Below are 18,447 nucleotides of genomic sequence, written 5' to 3' on the forward strand. Positions count from 1 at the left end.
TCTCGCAGAGGGATGCCGCAAAGGAAAATAGAATGTAAACAAGATTAGCGCAAATGTGGGTTTTATATAGGCCTAAACATACACAATTTATAATTTCAACAATAGAACATGTTAAGCAGAAATGTATGAATACAGTAGGACAGTGTGCAAAATACCAGCAGTAGAATTTATTGAGACAGAAAAAAAACGAATGGAAAAATAATATAATATTAGAATATAACATTAGGAAATAAGTTAAATAAGTGAGTCACATTAACGTGTCTACAAAGTTACAAACACTTGTATCTAGGTGTGTAGTCGTGCATTATGAAAAACTACACACGTTAACAATAAAGCCTAGTGAAATTACAAGTGTAGATAACATGTAGCCTACTGGACGTGCAGATCTGGATATGTTCATCACTAGCTGTCCGCCTTATCAAAAAGTCCTGCTTGAGGTAGCATATGTACAGAAAAAGTGGCGGTGTGCAGTTGCAACATTACATACTTTAATCTGAAGGCCAACTCTGGTATGTACAGTGTTATTACACAGCAATATTTGGGGTGGCGCGCCTGTCGCCTGTATGTTTTGCTGGTCTGAGGCTTCTGGACAGAGATGGCAATAGAACCGTAGCAGACTGTTCGGCCTGAAAGGCAAAGCGGCAGGGCATTTTACCAACAACCGTAGTGAACCGCAGAGACACTGGGAGTCGGAAAGGAGCGGAGCAGCGGGCACGGTAAAATATAGCTGGGTGGCTAGCTTAGTGCCATAACTATGGACGACTTTGTCTTGTTGTCAACAAATATTTCTTGCCAGTCTGTCTTCCACATTGAATCAAACTGTCTGGCTAGTTCTATGATGGCGGACATCTAACGTTAGCTAAGTTGCTCCTAGTTAGCTAGCCGGCTAGCAGGAGGCAGTTGGATAATAGCTAGCTAGCTAAGTTTGTAGCTCGCTAAACTGGCCATATTAGCTCTATTGCAAGTTAGCTAGCTATTTCTAGAGATTAAACATCCATATTAAATGTTACATTGGTTTGTAAATGCTACCAACCGAGTCAACTTTATAACATGATGTGAGTTGGTTGGGTAAGTTAGTTAGCTAAGCTAGTTACTCAAGCAAATAGCTAATACGTTAACATTGTTTTTTTCCTGTAGCTAGCTGGCTAGCTTGTTGCTAGCTAGCTAACGTAAGCATACGTTGTAGACTAAGGATATGTAGTGCTAGTACATGGCTAGCTAGTAACGTTAGCTATCCTTGATTGTCAGATTCCCCTTTGATAATTCTGGTGCAAGTAACGTAAAAGCTTCATAAACATAGGTTCAGTTTTAGCAGGTAACTATCTGAAGACCACTATCAAGTTCAACCGACTTTATTAGCTAACGTTAACGTGTCAGCAAATTAATCGAAGTTAGCTAATGTGAGTGAACCATGTCAGTTAGTACGTTCTGATTGGTTTTCTTATGAAATATCAACAAGGTGTTAGCTTATGGCCTCCACGAAGTTTGAAAAAGTATGAGCGACCTGCTCCTTGATTATCTAATAATTTGTGCTCTATTTGGTTGGTAGCTATGCAGGCTCTGCTACCTTAAAAGCAAGAAAGACCCTTCGTCTCGCACTAACTTTACAAATGTTGACGTTCGTTTGGTGTCAATACGGTGTTTGCTTGGTCATGTACCGTATCCGAGTTAAGATAAAGGTAAACAGGCCTGGCATGAGGCGCACTGCTACAACATATCAGTAGCGTCTATTCTATAAACATAGAGGAACATTGCTGCTGAATGGTAAGGACAGAGAAGTATGAGCACACTGTCAATTTAGTGAAGTTCGATTTGGCTGACTTAATATCTAATGACGAGCTCTATCAGTAAATAGGAGGCCCAGTTGTCTTCCAGTCCCAAGTTTGCAGATAGGCTTGGTCTGAAAGAGGAATGGCCAAATGCTACTTTACTTGCTGTTTAAGCTCTTCTATACACTTTTGGCTATTGTGTTTCAGGACCATGGGAGCTTGTGAGCATCATGCTGTCTCTACCAACCATTAACAGTGGTTCTGTTGGCTCTGGATGAAACACCATATATGTATTAGTGTCACATTGGGAGAGAATTACTTACAGGAAGCTGTCACTTGAGCAGCAACTTTGGCTGGCTGGCCCTGAAATATACTTGTTTGCTCTCTCTCTCTCTCTCTCTCTCTCTCTCTCTCTCTCTCTCTCTCTCTCTCTCTCTCTCTCACACACACACACACTCACTCTCACTCTCACATTGACCTTTGGAAAGGAAGGAAACAGCTGTGGGGAAAGCAAGAGTTGTAGCCTGCCCTCACTGTGTGAAGCTAGTGGTTCATGCCAAGTTAAAGAAAAGTTGTACAAGTGCAAAACAGCTCCTGATTGATTGTTGTTGATGTGGGCAAGAGGCAGGTTAAGGTTTGTAAATCACTTAACAGATGGACAACCTTGATGCTGGGAAATGGCCAGTCCAGTCATTTTCTCATTACCGTGGCTAAAACTCAGCAATGATCACAAGTTTGGGGTGGCTGATGGTCAGTAAGTTGCTGCAGTGCAGCCCAAACTGTCTAGACGGATTGATCGACACCTCGGGCAGATAGAGGTAAAGCTCATCCTCCGTCTTATTGTTAGTAAGTTGCATTAAATCAGAATGAGGTTTTAATGCTTTGAGATTTGTCTTTATTCACTCTGAGTCAGAACAGAGGCAAAAGAATAAAGCTCCTAGGCAAGACTAGAATGTGTTATGGCTTGTTGGTGTTGTTTTCTGATACAGAGGTTATGACATGGCTTTTTCGCCCTGGTTTGTGGAGCTGGGGTGTGGGCTTAGAGAGAGACTTAAATCCTGTTCATGTAAGGGAACACCCCCACTGACATCATGGTCTCCCCTGATGTATTCTGGTGAGTGCAGCTCTCACACTGCGTATGTGTGTGTGTGTGTGTATTTGTGTGTAAATTGTCATGTGTGTGAAATTAGAGAACCTTACGCTCCTCGTATAAGCCCAAGTTCTTAGGTCTGTCAACAGCCTTCCCTTGCAAAGAAGCTTGTGCATCATACAGACACACACACACAAATATACCACAAAATGTGAAATGCATTGTCTAACAGTGAGCGGGGCGCTAGCTGTTTTGTAAGCAAATCCGCCCCCGTACAAACACTGCTGGTTTTCCTTCTTACAGGCCGACCATCACATCAGGACAGCATGAGCCAGACTCTTGAAAATACTCTCCCTTTTCACAATATTCTCCCAGTATTCACCATTTTATGAGGACCCAGTCATACAGAATGACACAAGGAAAACTGAAGCAAACATTAGATGCAAGGTTAAAGCCATGTCAATGCCAGATTGCCAGATAAATTGCTCTTTCAATTCCTGAGTTGTGCTTTTCTTACCTGACCATGTTGCGATCCTACAAATTAATGTTTATTTTATTCTGCTATGTGTGTGATAATGATCATTATATCTGCGAGCTGAGACAATCGATATTCTCCTTCAAGGGCAAACGGGCTTATCAGAGAATATTTAGACCTCCAGACCATGATCAAAGCTAAATGGAAAGGCAAGCCAAGTGCTTTTGATTCAAACACACTGTGTTTGGGGTGTCAATATCTCCCTGCCTGTTTGATTTAAAAAAACATTTTTTGTGCAAACCTTAAAAGATATGCCTAGCTTAATTCAGAGTTAAGCCTAGCATAGGTTAAACTATACATCATAGAACTAGCCGGACTATACAAGGCCCAGCCTATCCAATAAGTCACACTTCACCTCAAACTATTAACTCCCTCAGCAAAATTGCTGTTTTAGAGCACAAATATAATGGAGCTAAGAGCTGGTGAGTAGTTGAAGACTTTCAGAACTGCAGAATTTCTGGTGATCGTGTTATGATGATTCATGTTAGGGTTTTGCCCCGACTGCTGACTGAGGTGGTACTTCTTGCTTGTGTGTGCATGATGCTTTTTTAGAGCTGGAGGCATAGTCTGTATTACTTTAGGGAAACCAGTCTGTTTGCAGGCAGTTGTTCTCTATGACTAATCTGCTGACAGTGGTTAAGTGTCCAAAAGTCTTTCATACATCGATTTGTCACATCCTGTCTGCCTGCACTGCTGGTCCTCTTCAGAAGGCATTGGAGTGGAGGAGGCTGAGGTTTTGCCTCCTTAGCCATCTGCCATGCGTTATCAGAGGCAGGCAAGTGAAATGGACAAGACAGGTAACTCGTCTGTGGTTCTGGCATGGTGCTTGTACTATGCAGATAAATCAAATGATATCAAGCTGGGTGCAAATACTCAAGTTTAGACAATTGAGATCTGATGTGTTATGATCCTGTAAAGAGAACGAGGCCCTGTGCTTCCTGGGATGCACTATGGAGGAAAATTTGCCTTTGCGTGGTCATTCAGGGATTCTCACTGATTATTGTTGCCTGGGGTCCAGCCCCCATGAATCACAGTCTTTAGCACTTTTTGAATTTGCATGGCGATTCATAGGGGTCTGGACGCAAGCCTATCCACAAGTCATTCACTGATGTAATTTCTCGCCCCAACTGATTGGTTGGTGTTAGTTGTTAGTTGTCAAAATCGTTGACCAATCACAGTAGCAAAGCAGATTGACGTAATCTGGAATTGCCTCAGAGTAACAACAATCATGGCGGTGTTAAATTCCGAGCTTTTAAACATGCTGATTGTTTCTGTTTTAATTCATCGATGCCATTAAGTTTTTTAAGGAATGACGAGATTGCTAAATCTAGCTTGTTATCATCCAATTACTTTTTTCTGGTGCTGCCATTTTGGTAGTTGTTGTTGCGCTCTGTAACACTCATCATAAGTAGGTTTGTCCCGCCTACATTGACCACCCAATCAGGTATGTTGGACAGTGTCTGTCTGAAAAAACTGCCGGTGAACAGGTTTGCGTCCAGACCCCTATGAATCGGCATGTAAATTAAAAAGAACTAAAGACTGTGATTCATGGGGGCTGGACACCAGGCAATGATTATTGTGCTTGCTTTTGGCAAATTCAGATTCAGTTTTTCTGTCTTTTGTTAAAGGTTGTTTTTCCTTCTACTGATAACATATAATTTAGTTAATTATTTGGATCCTCATTAGCTGATGCCTTAGCGTCTCCTAGTATTCCTGGGTCCACACTTGGAACTTAGGGCAATTGAGAGTCTCCATTCCACCTGACTTGCATGCCTTTGCACTGTGGGAGGACACTGGAGTACCTGGGGGAAACCCAGGCGAACACAGAACGTGCAAACTCAACAAAGAGAGGTCTGGGGCCAGGAACTGAACGGGTCCTTGTTGTGAGGTGACACGACTAACCACTAACTTATGATTCTGGTTCTGGCTAGAGGCCAGAGCAAACTGGAAATAGGCATGTATTATACAGCTAGACTAAATACACGTAGCATACACTGACCCACACACTTATTTATATTTGTTGCATATGCCCTGCTGCCATCACAGCTCACGTATCACTGGGCTGAATCTGTGTGGGAAAAGAGTCATGCTGTGTGGCTGAGCCCAGGCATAGCTTGCAGGGCATGCACTTCTGTGTTGATTGGAGTGGAAAGACAATTATCGGCATACGCTGGGGACTGCAGGAGAAGGATAGCTGCTTGAGTTGGCGAGGAGAGGAGGTAGCACTGCAGTCTATGCTCTTTTTCTCATTATAGGTAACCTCCTCCCCTGCGACACACACAAACCCATTCCATCTCGTTTCCTGATATTCGTTGAGATAGAAAGAGCTATTGAGAGGAACAGTGGGAAAGCAAAAGAGATTACTGGGAGTGCAAAATAGTGAGGCAGACGCACCTTCTCCTATGTCTCACCCATCAGAGACTATAGGCCAATAGATTTTGAGCCGGCCCTTATAGATAATGGATTGTGTGATGGTTAACCACCACTACTTCATATAGTTTCACTGGTCTCAAACTCACAGAGCTCTCCACTATACAAACTATCGCAGCTCTTGAATTGGGAGTACTGGAAGCGAAGAGAGTTAAACCCAAGTTCCGCTCTGTAACATCCATGCCACAGCAGGAGAAGTAAAAGTCTTCCCTCGAGCCAGGAGGCAAATAGAGAGAGAGATAGAGTGAGAGAGAAGGAACTTAGGAGAGATGAGGAAAACAGTGTAGAGATCGAGTTGCAAAATCAATCAGCATCTTGAGTAGAACATTTTATAGAAATGTAAATCAGGCATTCAAAAACGGACAGGTGAGGTTGTGACTTCACAACAAGATAGGTAATATAGAAAATGCTGCAGTCTAGATCACATCAATACATGCCTAGACTAAAAAAGTGCAAAAGCCTATTTTTTGACAATTGGCTATTCTTTGTATCATCTTGGATCAATGACTTGAATGACTTTTGGTGTATCCCCTTTCCCTCAACCTGCCTCGTCTACTTCAGTTAGTGATTTCTTAGTTTCCCAGAATGCCCTTTGACAACCAAGTGAGAACCAAGACAAGTGAGAGTGGAGAGAGACCAGTGCTGTGGTGTGCTATGCATGGTTGTTAAAAAAAAACAAAAAAAACAAATTGCAAAACATTCCACACAACACAGATCCACAAAGATGCAAGCAATGGCTGCATTGCATTCTTGTCTATTGAGGCTACTGTCAGTGGAGAAATTGGTATCTCTGTCTTTATACAGTAGAATAGAAATACAATGTATTCCTCCCTGTTTGATTGTTGAACGTCAGTGTAAGTGGTGAGTCTAGAAATAAGCCCTTGCTCTTTAATTCTAAGGGGCTGACCAGGGTTATTCCTGGCACAAAAAGAGGCCTAGGTGGTGCCTAAGCACGACCGGTCTTGCTTTGTCATCGAGGCCAATTCAATACCCAAACCCCTTCTATTCCAATTTTATGCTTTTATAGACACCAGTTTGTGGCATAGACTAACACAACACAGTCCTAGTTGAGGCATTCTGTAGCTTTTCAAATCCAGTTTTACTCATTGTTTCATGGCTAAGAGGACCAGAACAGACAGCCAAGTTTGTCACTATTGTCACTTAATTTGTTCCCAGCAGGGATATTTGTAAGTGGCTGGGATCTCTTTCTTTGATTCCTTGAAAGATGATTGCCATTGCCTTACAATTTCAAGTAGCCTATTCCCTATGTTATGCCAGGATTAGCCCAGTTTGTTGTTATGATTAATACATTTTTCCCAAAATGTTTAATCAATTAATATTTAATCCTTTTTTTTTGACGTACAAACAATAAGTACATAATAAAGAAAAACAATACACAATTAAGCTTTTTCAGCTGTTTAATTAGAACATCGAATAAATATACAATTCTTCAGCCTGGTAATTGTAACATACAGTAGGCTACATCTAGATGGCACTTGGTAGACTGCATACCTCTGCCATGCAACTGTCAATATATGCCAGTTCCACATGTCAGATTTTCACCAAGTTAATAATTTCTTCCATGCCCCATTACCAACTTGTTTCACATCAGGAAATGCAAACATTTTCATGACTGGGCCTGAAATGGAACATGAGATCTGCCTGTTCAAATTCTAGCTACTTTTACGCATTTTAGCCAATTATCACAACACCACATGGCAAATCAGCACTATGTGCGCAAATGTCTTGTTTTGGTTCAATAAATGGGACTAAAAAATACAGAACTTAGAGTGTCTTGGGATTAGGGTTGCAAAGGGGTGGAAAATTTCCGGTAAATTTCCGGAAAGTTTCCGGTAAATTTCCATGGGAAGTTAAGCTGGGGAATTTTGGAAATATTCCAAATTGGAAACTTTCCATGGGAATTATGGGAATTAATGGGAATTAATGGGAATTTATGGGAATTTACTGGGAATTGAGGGTAATTTAATGGAAAGGTATCAGGAAAGGTATAATTTACCAAGCATAAATATTTGTTTTGTTATAAGCAGACATCCATCCAAAAAAAAAAAAAAATTAAAACAGATTTATTTGTAAGTAGAACTTTATCAAGTGTTAAATATTTTATTGAACAATCAATTCTTTCATTGAAGAACAAAAACATGGTTGAGTTAAATATTAGTCATCCCCCCGACCCAACCCATTCAAAAATTAATAAAAATGCACAGGAATGCACAGTGCATGTAGGGGGCGTGGTCTCAATAGCCCTGCAGTAAGCAGTGTGCTATGTGTGCATGTGATTGAGGAATAGCATAGATATTCAACTGTACTTGCATGATATCTGGTTGTTTTAGTCAGGATTATGCTGAAATATATTTTCCCCAACTATATTTAAGTTCCCTATTAAGAGCATACCTTCAATTTAGTAAATTCCTGGTTTATTCCTGTTTATTCCCATAAATTCCCGTTAATTCCCATAAATTCCCGTTAATTCCCATGGAAAGTTTCCAACTTTGAAAATTCCCGGAATTTTGCAACCCTACTTGGGATACCTCATACTACCATTGACTCATGCACATTGTGTCAGTCACACCTTTTCACAGACTGACACCAAAATCTGCTGTTTTAGATAGCTGTCAGGGATAAGAAAAATACAACACCACTAAATGGGCCCAGAATTGTAATTTACATTGCCAGTAGCTGGTAAAGTGTTTTAGGGTGGATTTTTCCTTTAATTAAAACGGATGTACTTTGTTGCTGCAACCACAATTAGCATTTTGTATGACAACATTCCACTTCAAACACAACTCAAGAGTCTTGTGGTTACAAGTCAGCCAAGCCACAAGACTCTTCAACAGTTATTTGAATATTCGGTTGTCCTGGCACGTTCCTCATCTAGTTGGTATACTGGACCAGTAGCCAGACTGACCTGCTGACCCCCGTGTCAATCAATTTATATCCGCAGTGCCGGGGGGATTAGGGGCCAGTCTATTGCCTGGCTAATATCCCTTTTCATTAGTCATTAGTCAGGGCCCTGGAGAGTGGTGGCAGATGAGCGCTGGACACAGTCCCAGTCCCGCATCATTTATCCTCCTGCTTTCTGGCTGTCACCCTACCTACTCTGTGGGGAGGGCAGCTAAGCAGAGTCAAGCTGCTCCTTATTGTCCGACCAGTCACCAGACTACGGGTCAGGATGGTTTGTTTTGCTGAGTGATTGATTTCATGGTTGTTTTGTGAGTCCCTCATTTATCCTCCACACTACTCTGAGAGTAGTAAAATGAATTTTCTTGGTAGTATATCTGGCAAGTCAGTAATGTCTTGGCTTTTGTTGCTGTTTTGCTTTGTGTTTTTCACTATGCAGTTGTATAAAAGGACACAGGAGCATGTATTTGTCAGTGTTTCCTGGGAGTGGGCGGCTGCTTCGTCAAGGTGCCTTTCAGACAGCCCTCTCGAGGTGCAGTCGGCATGCTGTGTCGGCTGTTGGCCGCTGGGCTAGTAGTTTGTTTTATGTTGTCGTCATGATGACCGAACAGGTTGTGAGAGGTTAATTGTAGCTGCTGTCCCGCCTGAGTCACTTCATAATCTCGCGCACAGTTCTCTCACATACAAACAGGATCCCTCTCTTTCTCTCTCTCTCTCTTTCTCTCTCTCTCTCTCTCTCTCTCTCTCTCTCTCTCTCTCTCTCTCTCTCTCTCTCTCTCTCTCTCTCTCTCTCTCTCTCTCTCTCTCTCTCTCTCTCTCTCTCTCTCTCTCTCTCTCTCTCTCTCTCTCTCTCTCTCTCTCTCTCTCTTTCTCTCACAAAACAAACGAGGTGTGAACGTCCACACACCCTCTCTCCTCATGAAACCACAGGGAGTGAAGGCGAGAGGAGGAGAGGATTACCGAATCACAGAGAGAGAGATTATGCCAGTGTTTATTAGATTAGATGACTATATGATTATATGGTGAAATGTTAATTAGACCTGTGGGGAGAAATATGGGAAATTGGTTGTTGAACAGAGAAATAGCCACGTCTTTCTGGGGTTTTTTTTCTCTCCCTTCCCATTCTCCCTTTCTCTGTGGTCATTCCCACCTGTTCTTTTCTTTTTTGGTTCACGTTTCACTCCCATGGGTCTATTGCACTTGGCTGCTAGTACAGTAAGTAAACCCTGTTACAGTACAATCACTGCTAACATTTTGTCTCCCCAGAAAGGTTGCTTGGCTTCAAGAGAGCTTTTTTTTCTCAGACTTTTCATATGTAGGGGTGCCAAATAGATGGCTTGGCCTGGAACACCTACTGGACAAGATTTCTACTTTTTATTTATTTATTTATTTATTTTGGAGAAGATTTAGTACAGGTATCTGCGGATTAGGCTTTGGTGCTAGTGTACATACTCCTGTCAATGAATTGTCACCATGTAGGCCCGATACATATGTTCATGTTGGACAAAGACACGCACACACAGACATACACAAATTGTATGGGGAGTAGGCGTGATGACTTGAATTGTACTGTTGCTTTTAAATGGGCAAGGAAAGGGACATTTTTACATTTTAAATTATTTGTCCAATCACCCAACCCTACTGTGGGTCTTCTAAAAGTCTGAAAAAGTCTTAAATCTAAATTTAAGGCCTTAAAAAGTATTAAAATGTCTATAGTTTCAGAACTTCATTAGCTATGCTCAATCTGAAGTAGGCTGTTTTTCAAGCTTTTATTTTATTTTTTTAATTAGTCTTAAATTCAGTTCCAGGTAGCATTAAATGTGTCTTTTATTTAATCTGAATCAGTGAAACTACTTTGATGTACTGTAACTACTGGGAGACAGAGGAGCACAATGACATCTTTTTTTTTTTTTTTCTTCTTACATAAAACAGCCCTTCAGCCTCAGTCAGCTGGTAGCCCCCTGGCTCAGCTTTACTCACTTAGAAAAGCTCCAGACACTGGAAGTTTGTGTGTTTTTGGTTGAGCTTGCATGTACATGCGTGTGTCAGTCAGTGACCTTGTCATAAGGCCTGTTCTTCACTAACACTTGACCTTATTGTCTCCTCTTATGTAACAGGATGACGCCTTTGCATGACGGTCTTACAATAATCTTAGTGGTCAGAAACTTTTGCTTGTAGCAGCTTTAAATTATTGTTCGGAGTTCCACTTCGTCTTTGAGTGCAAGGGCAAATGAACTCAAATTATTTTGCATTGTGTTTGAGAAGTCAACTTTGAATCATCTTACTTGAAGGCTAATGAAGTATACTGGTAAATACAGGGAGAAAGGCAGTGCAATCATGGTTTGCAATTAATGAATTAAATTGAGGTTGTTAACAGACCTAGATACCAATGTTTTAGATGCTGTTGTAACAATTGGTTAACTTTACTCAAACGAGTTGATGCTTGCTCCCAAAATATGCTCATCCCAGTGAAAATAAAGTGTTTAGGATTTTTTTTTAGGGTTTACATTCAAGGCGGGGTGTTCTTTTGTTAAGGCAGCTATCTATGCTTGTCCAGCGCTGCAGGAAACCTTGAATGTCTTGTATAGGCTACATTTTAAACGACCAAATATCAAGGTAATTTAAATTGGCAAAAAAATCAACAAGGGAATTTTCACCCACAGTAGATTCAGCCTATCGCTGATCCCCGATGAATTTGTCCAGTTGCCCAACCCTATTAGCTAGCTAGCTTGCTAGGGTAAAGCATAATTTCAAGATTAGTTAATTGGGCATAATGAAGTAAAATACAAAATAGGTCTACATAAATAAATAATGTTAAACAAACCTGATGCTTGACCCAAAAACGCACCACAAGTGACACCTTTAGATAGAGTGCTCACTTGCATCCCAGACATTCATACAGTCAGTATTTTGTTCAGGGTCATTTACACGGGATCTGATAAGAGACATTCCCTTCCCTGTGCCATCTAGGATGAGTGGAAACCTGGCTCAGATGTGAGAGGAAAGGTGGTGGGTGACAGTATGTCATTGGGGTTATCTAGTGGGCACCTCCCATCACAGACGTTTGGTTGAATTACTCACAACACCTCCCTCCTCCAAATGTGATACTCTGACTGTTACAGTGTGATGCAGAAACGACTGGCATGTGTACAAGGGCTTTCCCACCTTCAGTTAGTTGGTAACATTGCCAATTGGCCTGGGTTTGCGGGTTTGATGATTGCCATAAATCACACAGAAAAGAGATGGAGGTGCTGTTGGAATCTATTTAGGAGATCTAGAAATGAAAAGGCACCATTGGGACTCAATTCAGAAGGATTATGAAAGAAGTTTACAAAACATGGAGAATTTTAAAGATTTTTCTGAAGTAGCCAGAACAAACTCTTGTGCCGGCAGCACTTTAACCCTCCTATGGTGAAAACCTGATGTGTCTGAGTGTGTGTGTGTGTCTCTGCTTTCAGTGGTGGTAATAGTGTGACCTCTGAATGCACCTCTTGCTTCCCTCGCCTGTAACACAGTGTTCCTGTGGGTCTGTGGGTGTTTCCATCAGACCAGTGATACTTTCATCCTCTGTCTGGACCTTTAAATCACTGCTTCTCATTTTATTTAAAGACCCAAAGTGGAAGAGGAGCGTAGCACTACCTGTGCCCCCTCCCTCGCTCCTAAAATGAGCAAAACTTGAGGCTATGCATATTTAATCACATTGAAGGATGTAATATTTTCACTCAGCTGATTGACTGAGTTCCTGTCTGACACTATGTAACAATTAAAATTAGGTTTCAAATGAAGGCTGAAACTGTAAATGGCTTGGTTTGTTACTGAACACTGGGGTAAAATGGACATGTGTGTTGAGTTATGTATGGCTCTGGAAGTTTCTAAGAATCAATGTGTGTTTACAGCCATAATTGATATATTTCAGAAAAAAATCTCAGATTTGGGCTCAGCTATTGATTTTAAATGACTGTTTAAACCAGCAAGTGAATTCATCGCCACAACTTGGTATGGGACTTTTCTCTGACTGCAGCAGGTTAGCAGAGGCAGCTTTGCCTGGCACTGTGCTGCTGACATGGATAATTCTCTCTTCCCATCTGCCCTAGCCTGCCCACTTATCAGTTAGTTCTGGCACAGACTGCCCCTATCTTCTTAATTGGGTTCCTCCTAAGCTGCTTAAAAGCCGCCTGCTCAGACTCGGGGGCTGTATCGGCGAATCAGCCAGCCACTGTGTGTCAGCCTGGCGCTGTGATCATCAAGTCATATCAAAAAGCTTGGTCCTAATTGGAACCTTTGTACAGGATCAGGAGGCAGTGGGTGTTTTCGCTCCTTGGCTTCTGGAGCTGTGGCTCTGTCAATAAATGGGCATGTTGTCTTCACCTTTTAGACTCTCTTTTTCTTTCTGAGTTCTCTGCCTGTTTCCCTCTATGATTGCTGAGGAGGAGGCTTGGGTGACTGGACGATTTTATCTGAGATCAGGATGGCATTCTTGCCACAGCTTACTGAAAGGAGGCTGACAATGCCCAAGGGGTTAAAATACAAGGCTATTTTATGTTGATTTGAAATGGTCTTGAGGGCAAGTATAATTAAATATACAGCCTATTATTCTAATCACTAATTAGAGTAATTTTGCACCTAGTTTGAGCAAAATTACCATCAAACCTATATACTGGACCATTACAGAAACCACTAAACTACCAATAGACACTATTGCAAAACAATGCAGTGTATTTTAGGACATTAACCTTTGAAGACCTTCAGAGACCATGACTTTGAAAATCTAACCAATTGCTCAACCTTACATCGTTAGAATACATTAATAATAATAATTGAAGACTATTACTGCAGAGAAAGACATTAAACCATTGCTAACAAGGCTCAGCTCAGCTCAGCCTTGCCCTAACAATTTCCTGTTTCCTCTTGCAGGGGAACCATGGGACACGGAGTGGGCTGAACCAGAGGGCTAGCAACACACACCAATCGTGAGTATACATGATCTTTCCACTGGTGAAAGAAACACTTGGCTCTACACATTATGCCTTGTTGTGTATTTAAGCTCTGACCAAGGAGTGGGATTCTCAGTGATATTTAACTCAACCTATACTATACTTACTCTATTAGAAATGTTAGAAATAAGGGATTATCTGTTGATAGGCCGTGTAGCAAACAGTCCATATCAATCAGTGATGGCCTTGGTCAAATCTCATTGCCTATCTTCATGTCAGAACATGCGCAACAGATCAGTACAGTTTGTGTCATGCTGCGTCACAAGCATGAGACAATTTGGACTGATTGTTTGTATGGACTTGATGGACTTCAAGTCCATGCAAGCCAGTGAAACAATGTCAGCGCATTATTCAGACCTGATAAGGTTTGTCAGCTTGCCACTTTGCCAACATACAGCCGGCTCTTGTTGCGGCCATCGACTGTGTGTTTGCAGTAATTGTCAGACCTTCAAAAATCTGCCTGACTCAGAAATTGCTGATTAACTGTACAGGGCTTATTCATCATTTTTAACCCAAAGGGAACTAGTGCTTCTATTACAAAAGAAACAATCTTTTACTTTTCACTTAGTAATTTGAAGTATCTGGCACCATATCTTTGCCATACAACTCTATTAACTATCCTTGGGTTGGTGTCAAATCTAATTTGTCAAAAAAAAAAGCACAACAGAGGAGAGTGGGCCAATAGCAGAGTAGAGAGGCAAAGACAACTGGCTTTTCGCCCATTTTACCAAGTGACTAAGTTGACCTGTTTTTGATCTGTGTGTTTTGTGTGTGTGTGTGTGTGTGTGTGTGTGTGTGTGTGTGTGTGTGTGTGTGTGTTTGTGTGGTGGGTCCAAAGGCTTCCACTGTGGTGTATGACATGGCCACGGCCTCGTCTAGAGCAGACTCTAGCCATAACCATGGAGGAACGTCACAGCTCCATGCCAGCGGTGAGTCCAAACACAATTTGCTATAATGTGGGGGAATGGCAGGGTGGCCTAGTGGTCTAGACACTGTCCTTCAATCTGAGAGTGGATTCAAGCCCCCTTGTCAGCCAGCATCCACCCTCCTGAAGTGTCCTTGAGCAAGACACTGAATCCCCTCCAGCTGCAGTGGCACTGTTCTGCAGCTGACCATAAGGTCTGGTCTTCCTGGGAGGGGGCAAGCGAAACAAGATTTTGCCCCAGGCCCTGAATACACACATCAAACATCATACACATGTCTGACAATACATATAGAGTTCTCATAAAATTGCATGCCGTGCCCTCCTGTGTGGCTGTCTTAATTCTAGATCCCTGTTGGCGGTCCAAATAGCATTGTCCACGGCCAGTTTAAGCAAAGGGACTGCTAATGTGAATATATTGTAACTTTAGCACAATTGACTGTTTATGGGTGATTTTGCAATTATGTTTAGCTGCTGCCAACTTTCCAATGGTGACAAACTGGCAACTGGTCTCAGCACTGGGTGAACTGTCTTTGCTCGTACTGTATTTCAAATGGACCTCCAACAGCTTGTATCCTGTGTTACTTGTGCTGTGGACACTCAGTCCGACAGATTGTTTACTAAGATGGCTGTGAGGTGATATAATAATAGATAATAGTATAGTAATAACAGTGATATAGTAATAGATATAATATGAACTGAAGATATGGATTGAGCAGCAGGATGCTGTAGTGGTTACACCGACAGTCCCATAACAAAAAGGTTGGGCTCAATCCCTGTCAAAGTGTCCTTGAGACACACTGAACCCTCTGCATGCTCACCAGGCGTAAGTCGCTCAGGATAGGAGTGTCAGCTAAATGCCGAAAATGTAAAATGGACTGGCGAATGTTAAATTTTTCACTGGTGTCATTGCTTCCCTCATGCACCCACGGCCAGTTTCCTGTGCCAAACTCAAGAGGAAGAAGAGCCTGTTTGGGACCGCCATCTATGTGGAGGTGACAGCCGAGGGGGAGTCGCGCCGCACAGCAAAGTCGCACAGCTCCTCCAACCCCAAATGGGACGAGAGGCTCACTCTGTAAGAAGCAACAAATCCTCTGACTGACTGTTGGGTTGTGTGTCTGTGTATCTCATAGCGTTTAATTTCTTTATCTTTACGTCTCTCTCCTTCCATCCCTCATCCTTTGTCTGTGTTTCTGATATGTGCATTAAGTCTAATTCTATAATACACACAGGTTCAGGTTCCTAATGTATTCCAGAAATGAGTGTGGGAGGCAAGCACATGAATCCCCAGACACCTTATCATTTGGACAAAACAAAACGAGAAGCACAGACAGGAAGGATTTCTCTGAGTTAAGACTACCATGAATCTCTTTCTTCTCACAGCCGCCACAAAACGTTCCTAGAAAGAATCTGCTGCGCTTTGCTCTCCGTGTGGCTGCTGCTTCTATGAAAAGCAGTGGGAGAGAAAGGTGGAGTGACAGCTCGTTCTTGATCTCTAAGAGGTCTTTCAGCAGGCTGCGTTAGATGTGGGAATGTTGGGTTAATGTTTATCTGACAGCAAACCTTGTGTTACAAACATAACATGTTTAAGACGCCCTTATCCAACAAAAATTTTAAATTTCATGACAAAAACAACTCTCAGGTGACCTGTCTGAGATTTAAATAGGCAAAGGAAAATGCTGCAAGACAAGACTCAGAACCCCTGCATCTGCTGAGTTGCTAGTGGAGCCAGCAGCCTGTAAACGGGCAGAATTTTATGGCTCTCTGGCTTCTTAATGGCTCGGCCAAAAGCCAGAGACATGTCATTGCGGACGCTAATTGCCCTGATTGGGTAATTATCACTGACAAGACAGAGTCCTGTTGTGTTGGCGATCATGTGTTTGCACGTTTTGCAAGCGGTTATGGCTCCAACCCATGGCTTTCAGGCTATACTCCTAGGTTATTCTACTTCGCTCGACCTCAAATACAATGACTGTACTGTACTTCTTCTCCATTTTGCGTTTATGAACATAAAACACAAGGGAGCTGCACTGTATGAGCGGAGTGCATCAGTGGCGCGGCCTGCAGCAAGGCCAAGACATTCTCATGGTTTTTTTTGAGGGGGAGTAGTTATTGGGAAAAATGAGAAGAACTGGAGGACCTAACAATATCTTAATAGCGGTGGTTTTATGTCTTGCTCAGTTTTATGTGTTTTTTTTTTTTTGAGGGGGAGTACATGCTGAAAAAATGAGAAGAACTGGAGGACCTCCCAATATTTTTACAGCAATGGTTTTATGTGGTACATCTGTCGCCTTATTTCTTTATGCCCTCCAGACTAACACTCAGTTTCTCCACTGGTTCTCCCTGACCATTTGAAACCTGCTTCTTACACTGTGATAGAACAGTTACCTTTCTAGCAAGGCATATCTCAATATGAGTTCATGAACAGTCACCGTCACCAGTCACATTTGCTGTGGGAATCTATAGCCACCACCAGCGTCCAGGCTTTTTTCCAACTTTCATTATTGATAATTGCAAAAAGGCAAAATTACTGCTTGAAAGCAACAATACAGAACACAGAAAACATATTCATGGGTGATATTTCAGTTTTTCTTGGACACAATTGTTTATGATGGCGAGTCCATTTTGCTGTCTTCCTGCATTTTTTGCATTGTTCTTATCACACCCAGCAGTGTCATCTGCGTTGCATCATTGTAGGCTGTATATATGTTTAGAAGTCTACTTGTTTTCATTTAGAATTCGTAGTCAAAATAATTAAATGACATCACTACAAATACCTGGGACAACTCATATTGGTGATAACCTGTTCATGAGCTCATATGGGCAGTGTGCTTAACAAGAGGAAATATTAAAGTCACACATTGCTTGTAAGCTGCCTCACTCTCCCCCTCCTTTCTCTCTCCCAGTCTTGTAATCTCGATCTTTGCCTTTCTCTCCTTCATCGCTCACCGCTGCCTCCCCCCTCGTTCTGCAGTCTAAACCAGACTCTCCAGCAGCAGCAGTAGTGGCAGTGCTTTCCCGGTGACTCCAGCCCCCTCTGATAGAGAGTTAATACAGAGAAAATAGGCTGGAAATGACGGGGTGGAGGAGTGCAGTGCTCAGTGCTCTGCTCCTCCCTGCCCTGTGTGAGGAATACTAACCAGAGCCCACAGCAGAATGCAGACTTACTGAGAGTTTTTCCCCTGGTTGTAAATCAATTCTACCAATACAGATTAGGAAGCCCAAGACTTGACAGAAGTCTAGCTGAATAGATGCACTGAACAATTTTTAGGGAATTCATAAAGGGGAAAGAGGTGTTTTGTCTTTAGCCAGCGGCTGATCTGCTAGGAGTTCGATTGCTGCCAGCTTCATCTCAGTGTCACTAAATCTGTAGAAATCACAGATGATGATGCACGCCCTTCTTTCAAATGATTAAGTTCAAAAGTGTTTTTTACTGAGTTCAGAAGAGCGAATTCAGATATTAGCTAGGTGTGGTAGCAGTATTAAACACCAACTGATCTCGGTGTTAAATCAATAACGCTCACAGCCAGGCAGCCACTTGGAATTTGGCAGATCCATGGTGTGATATCAAAGGAGTGTCGGAAACACTGTGGCCAATATTGATCCTCTAGGACCCCCACTGTGAAGACACAAATATGGAGTGATTGATTGAAAGCCTTTGAACTGCTTGAACACTGGATGTGTGTGTGTGTGTGTGTGTGTTTGTGTTTGAGCAAGTGGAGTGCTCCCTTGAACAAGAGGGGGGACCGTTCACATCGATCTATAATTAACAAATCGCATCATCAAAC

General features: G+C 42.1%; 1 protein-coding gene across 1 annotated transcript in view; it reads left to right on the forward strand.

Annotated features, from left to right (window-relative positions):
* Positions 1 to 542: 542 nt before the first annotated feature.
* The window catches only part of LOC139638971 (NEDD4-like E3 ubiquitin-protein ligase WWP1), a 44,314-nt gene continuing 26,409 nt past the window's right edge, over positions 543 to 18,447 (forward strand). The window contains exons 1-4 of the mRNA XM_071513013.1: positions 543 to 716; positions 13,658 to 13,713; positions 14,576 to 14,666; positions 15,596 to 15,734. Coding sequence (XP_071369114.1) covers positions 14,597 to 14,666; positions 15,596 to 15,734 — 209 coding nt within the window. The 5' untranslated portion in view covers positions 543 to 716; positions 13,658 to 13,713; positions 14,576 to 14,596. The remainder of the gene's footprint in view (positions 717 to 13,657; positions 13,714 to 14,575; positions 14,667 to 15,595; positions 15,735 to 18,447) is intronic.

This window comes from Centroberyx affinis, unplaced genomic scaffold, assembly GCF_046629955.1.
Source record: "Centroberyx affinis isolate AG114_WGS23_722 - 3 ecotype Tasmania unplaced genomic scaffold, CSIRO-AGI_Caff_v1 ptg006716l_1, whole genome shotgun sequence".
NCBI classification, from domain to species: Eukaryota; Metazoa; Chordata; class Actinopteri; order Beryciformes; family Berycidae; genus Centroberyx; species Centroberyx affinis.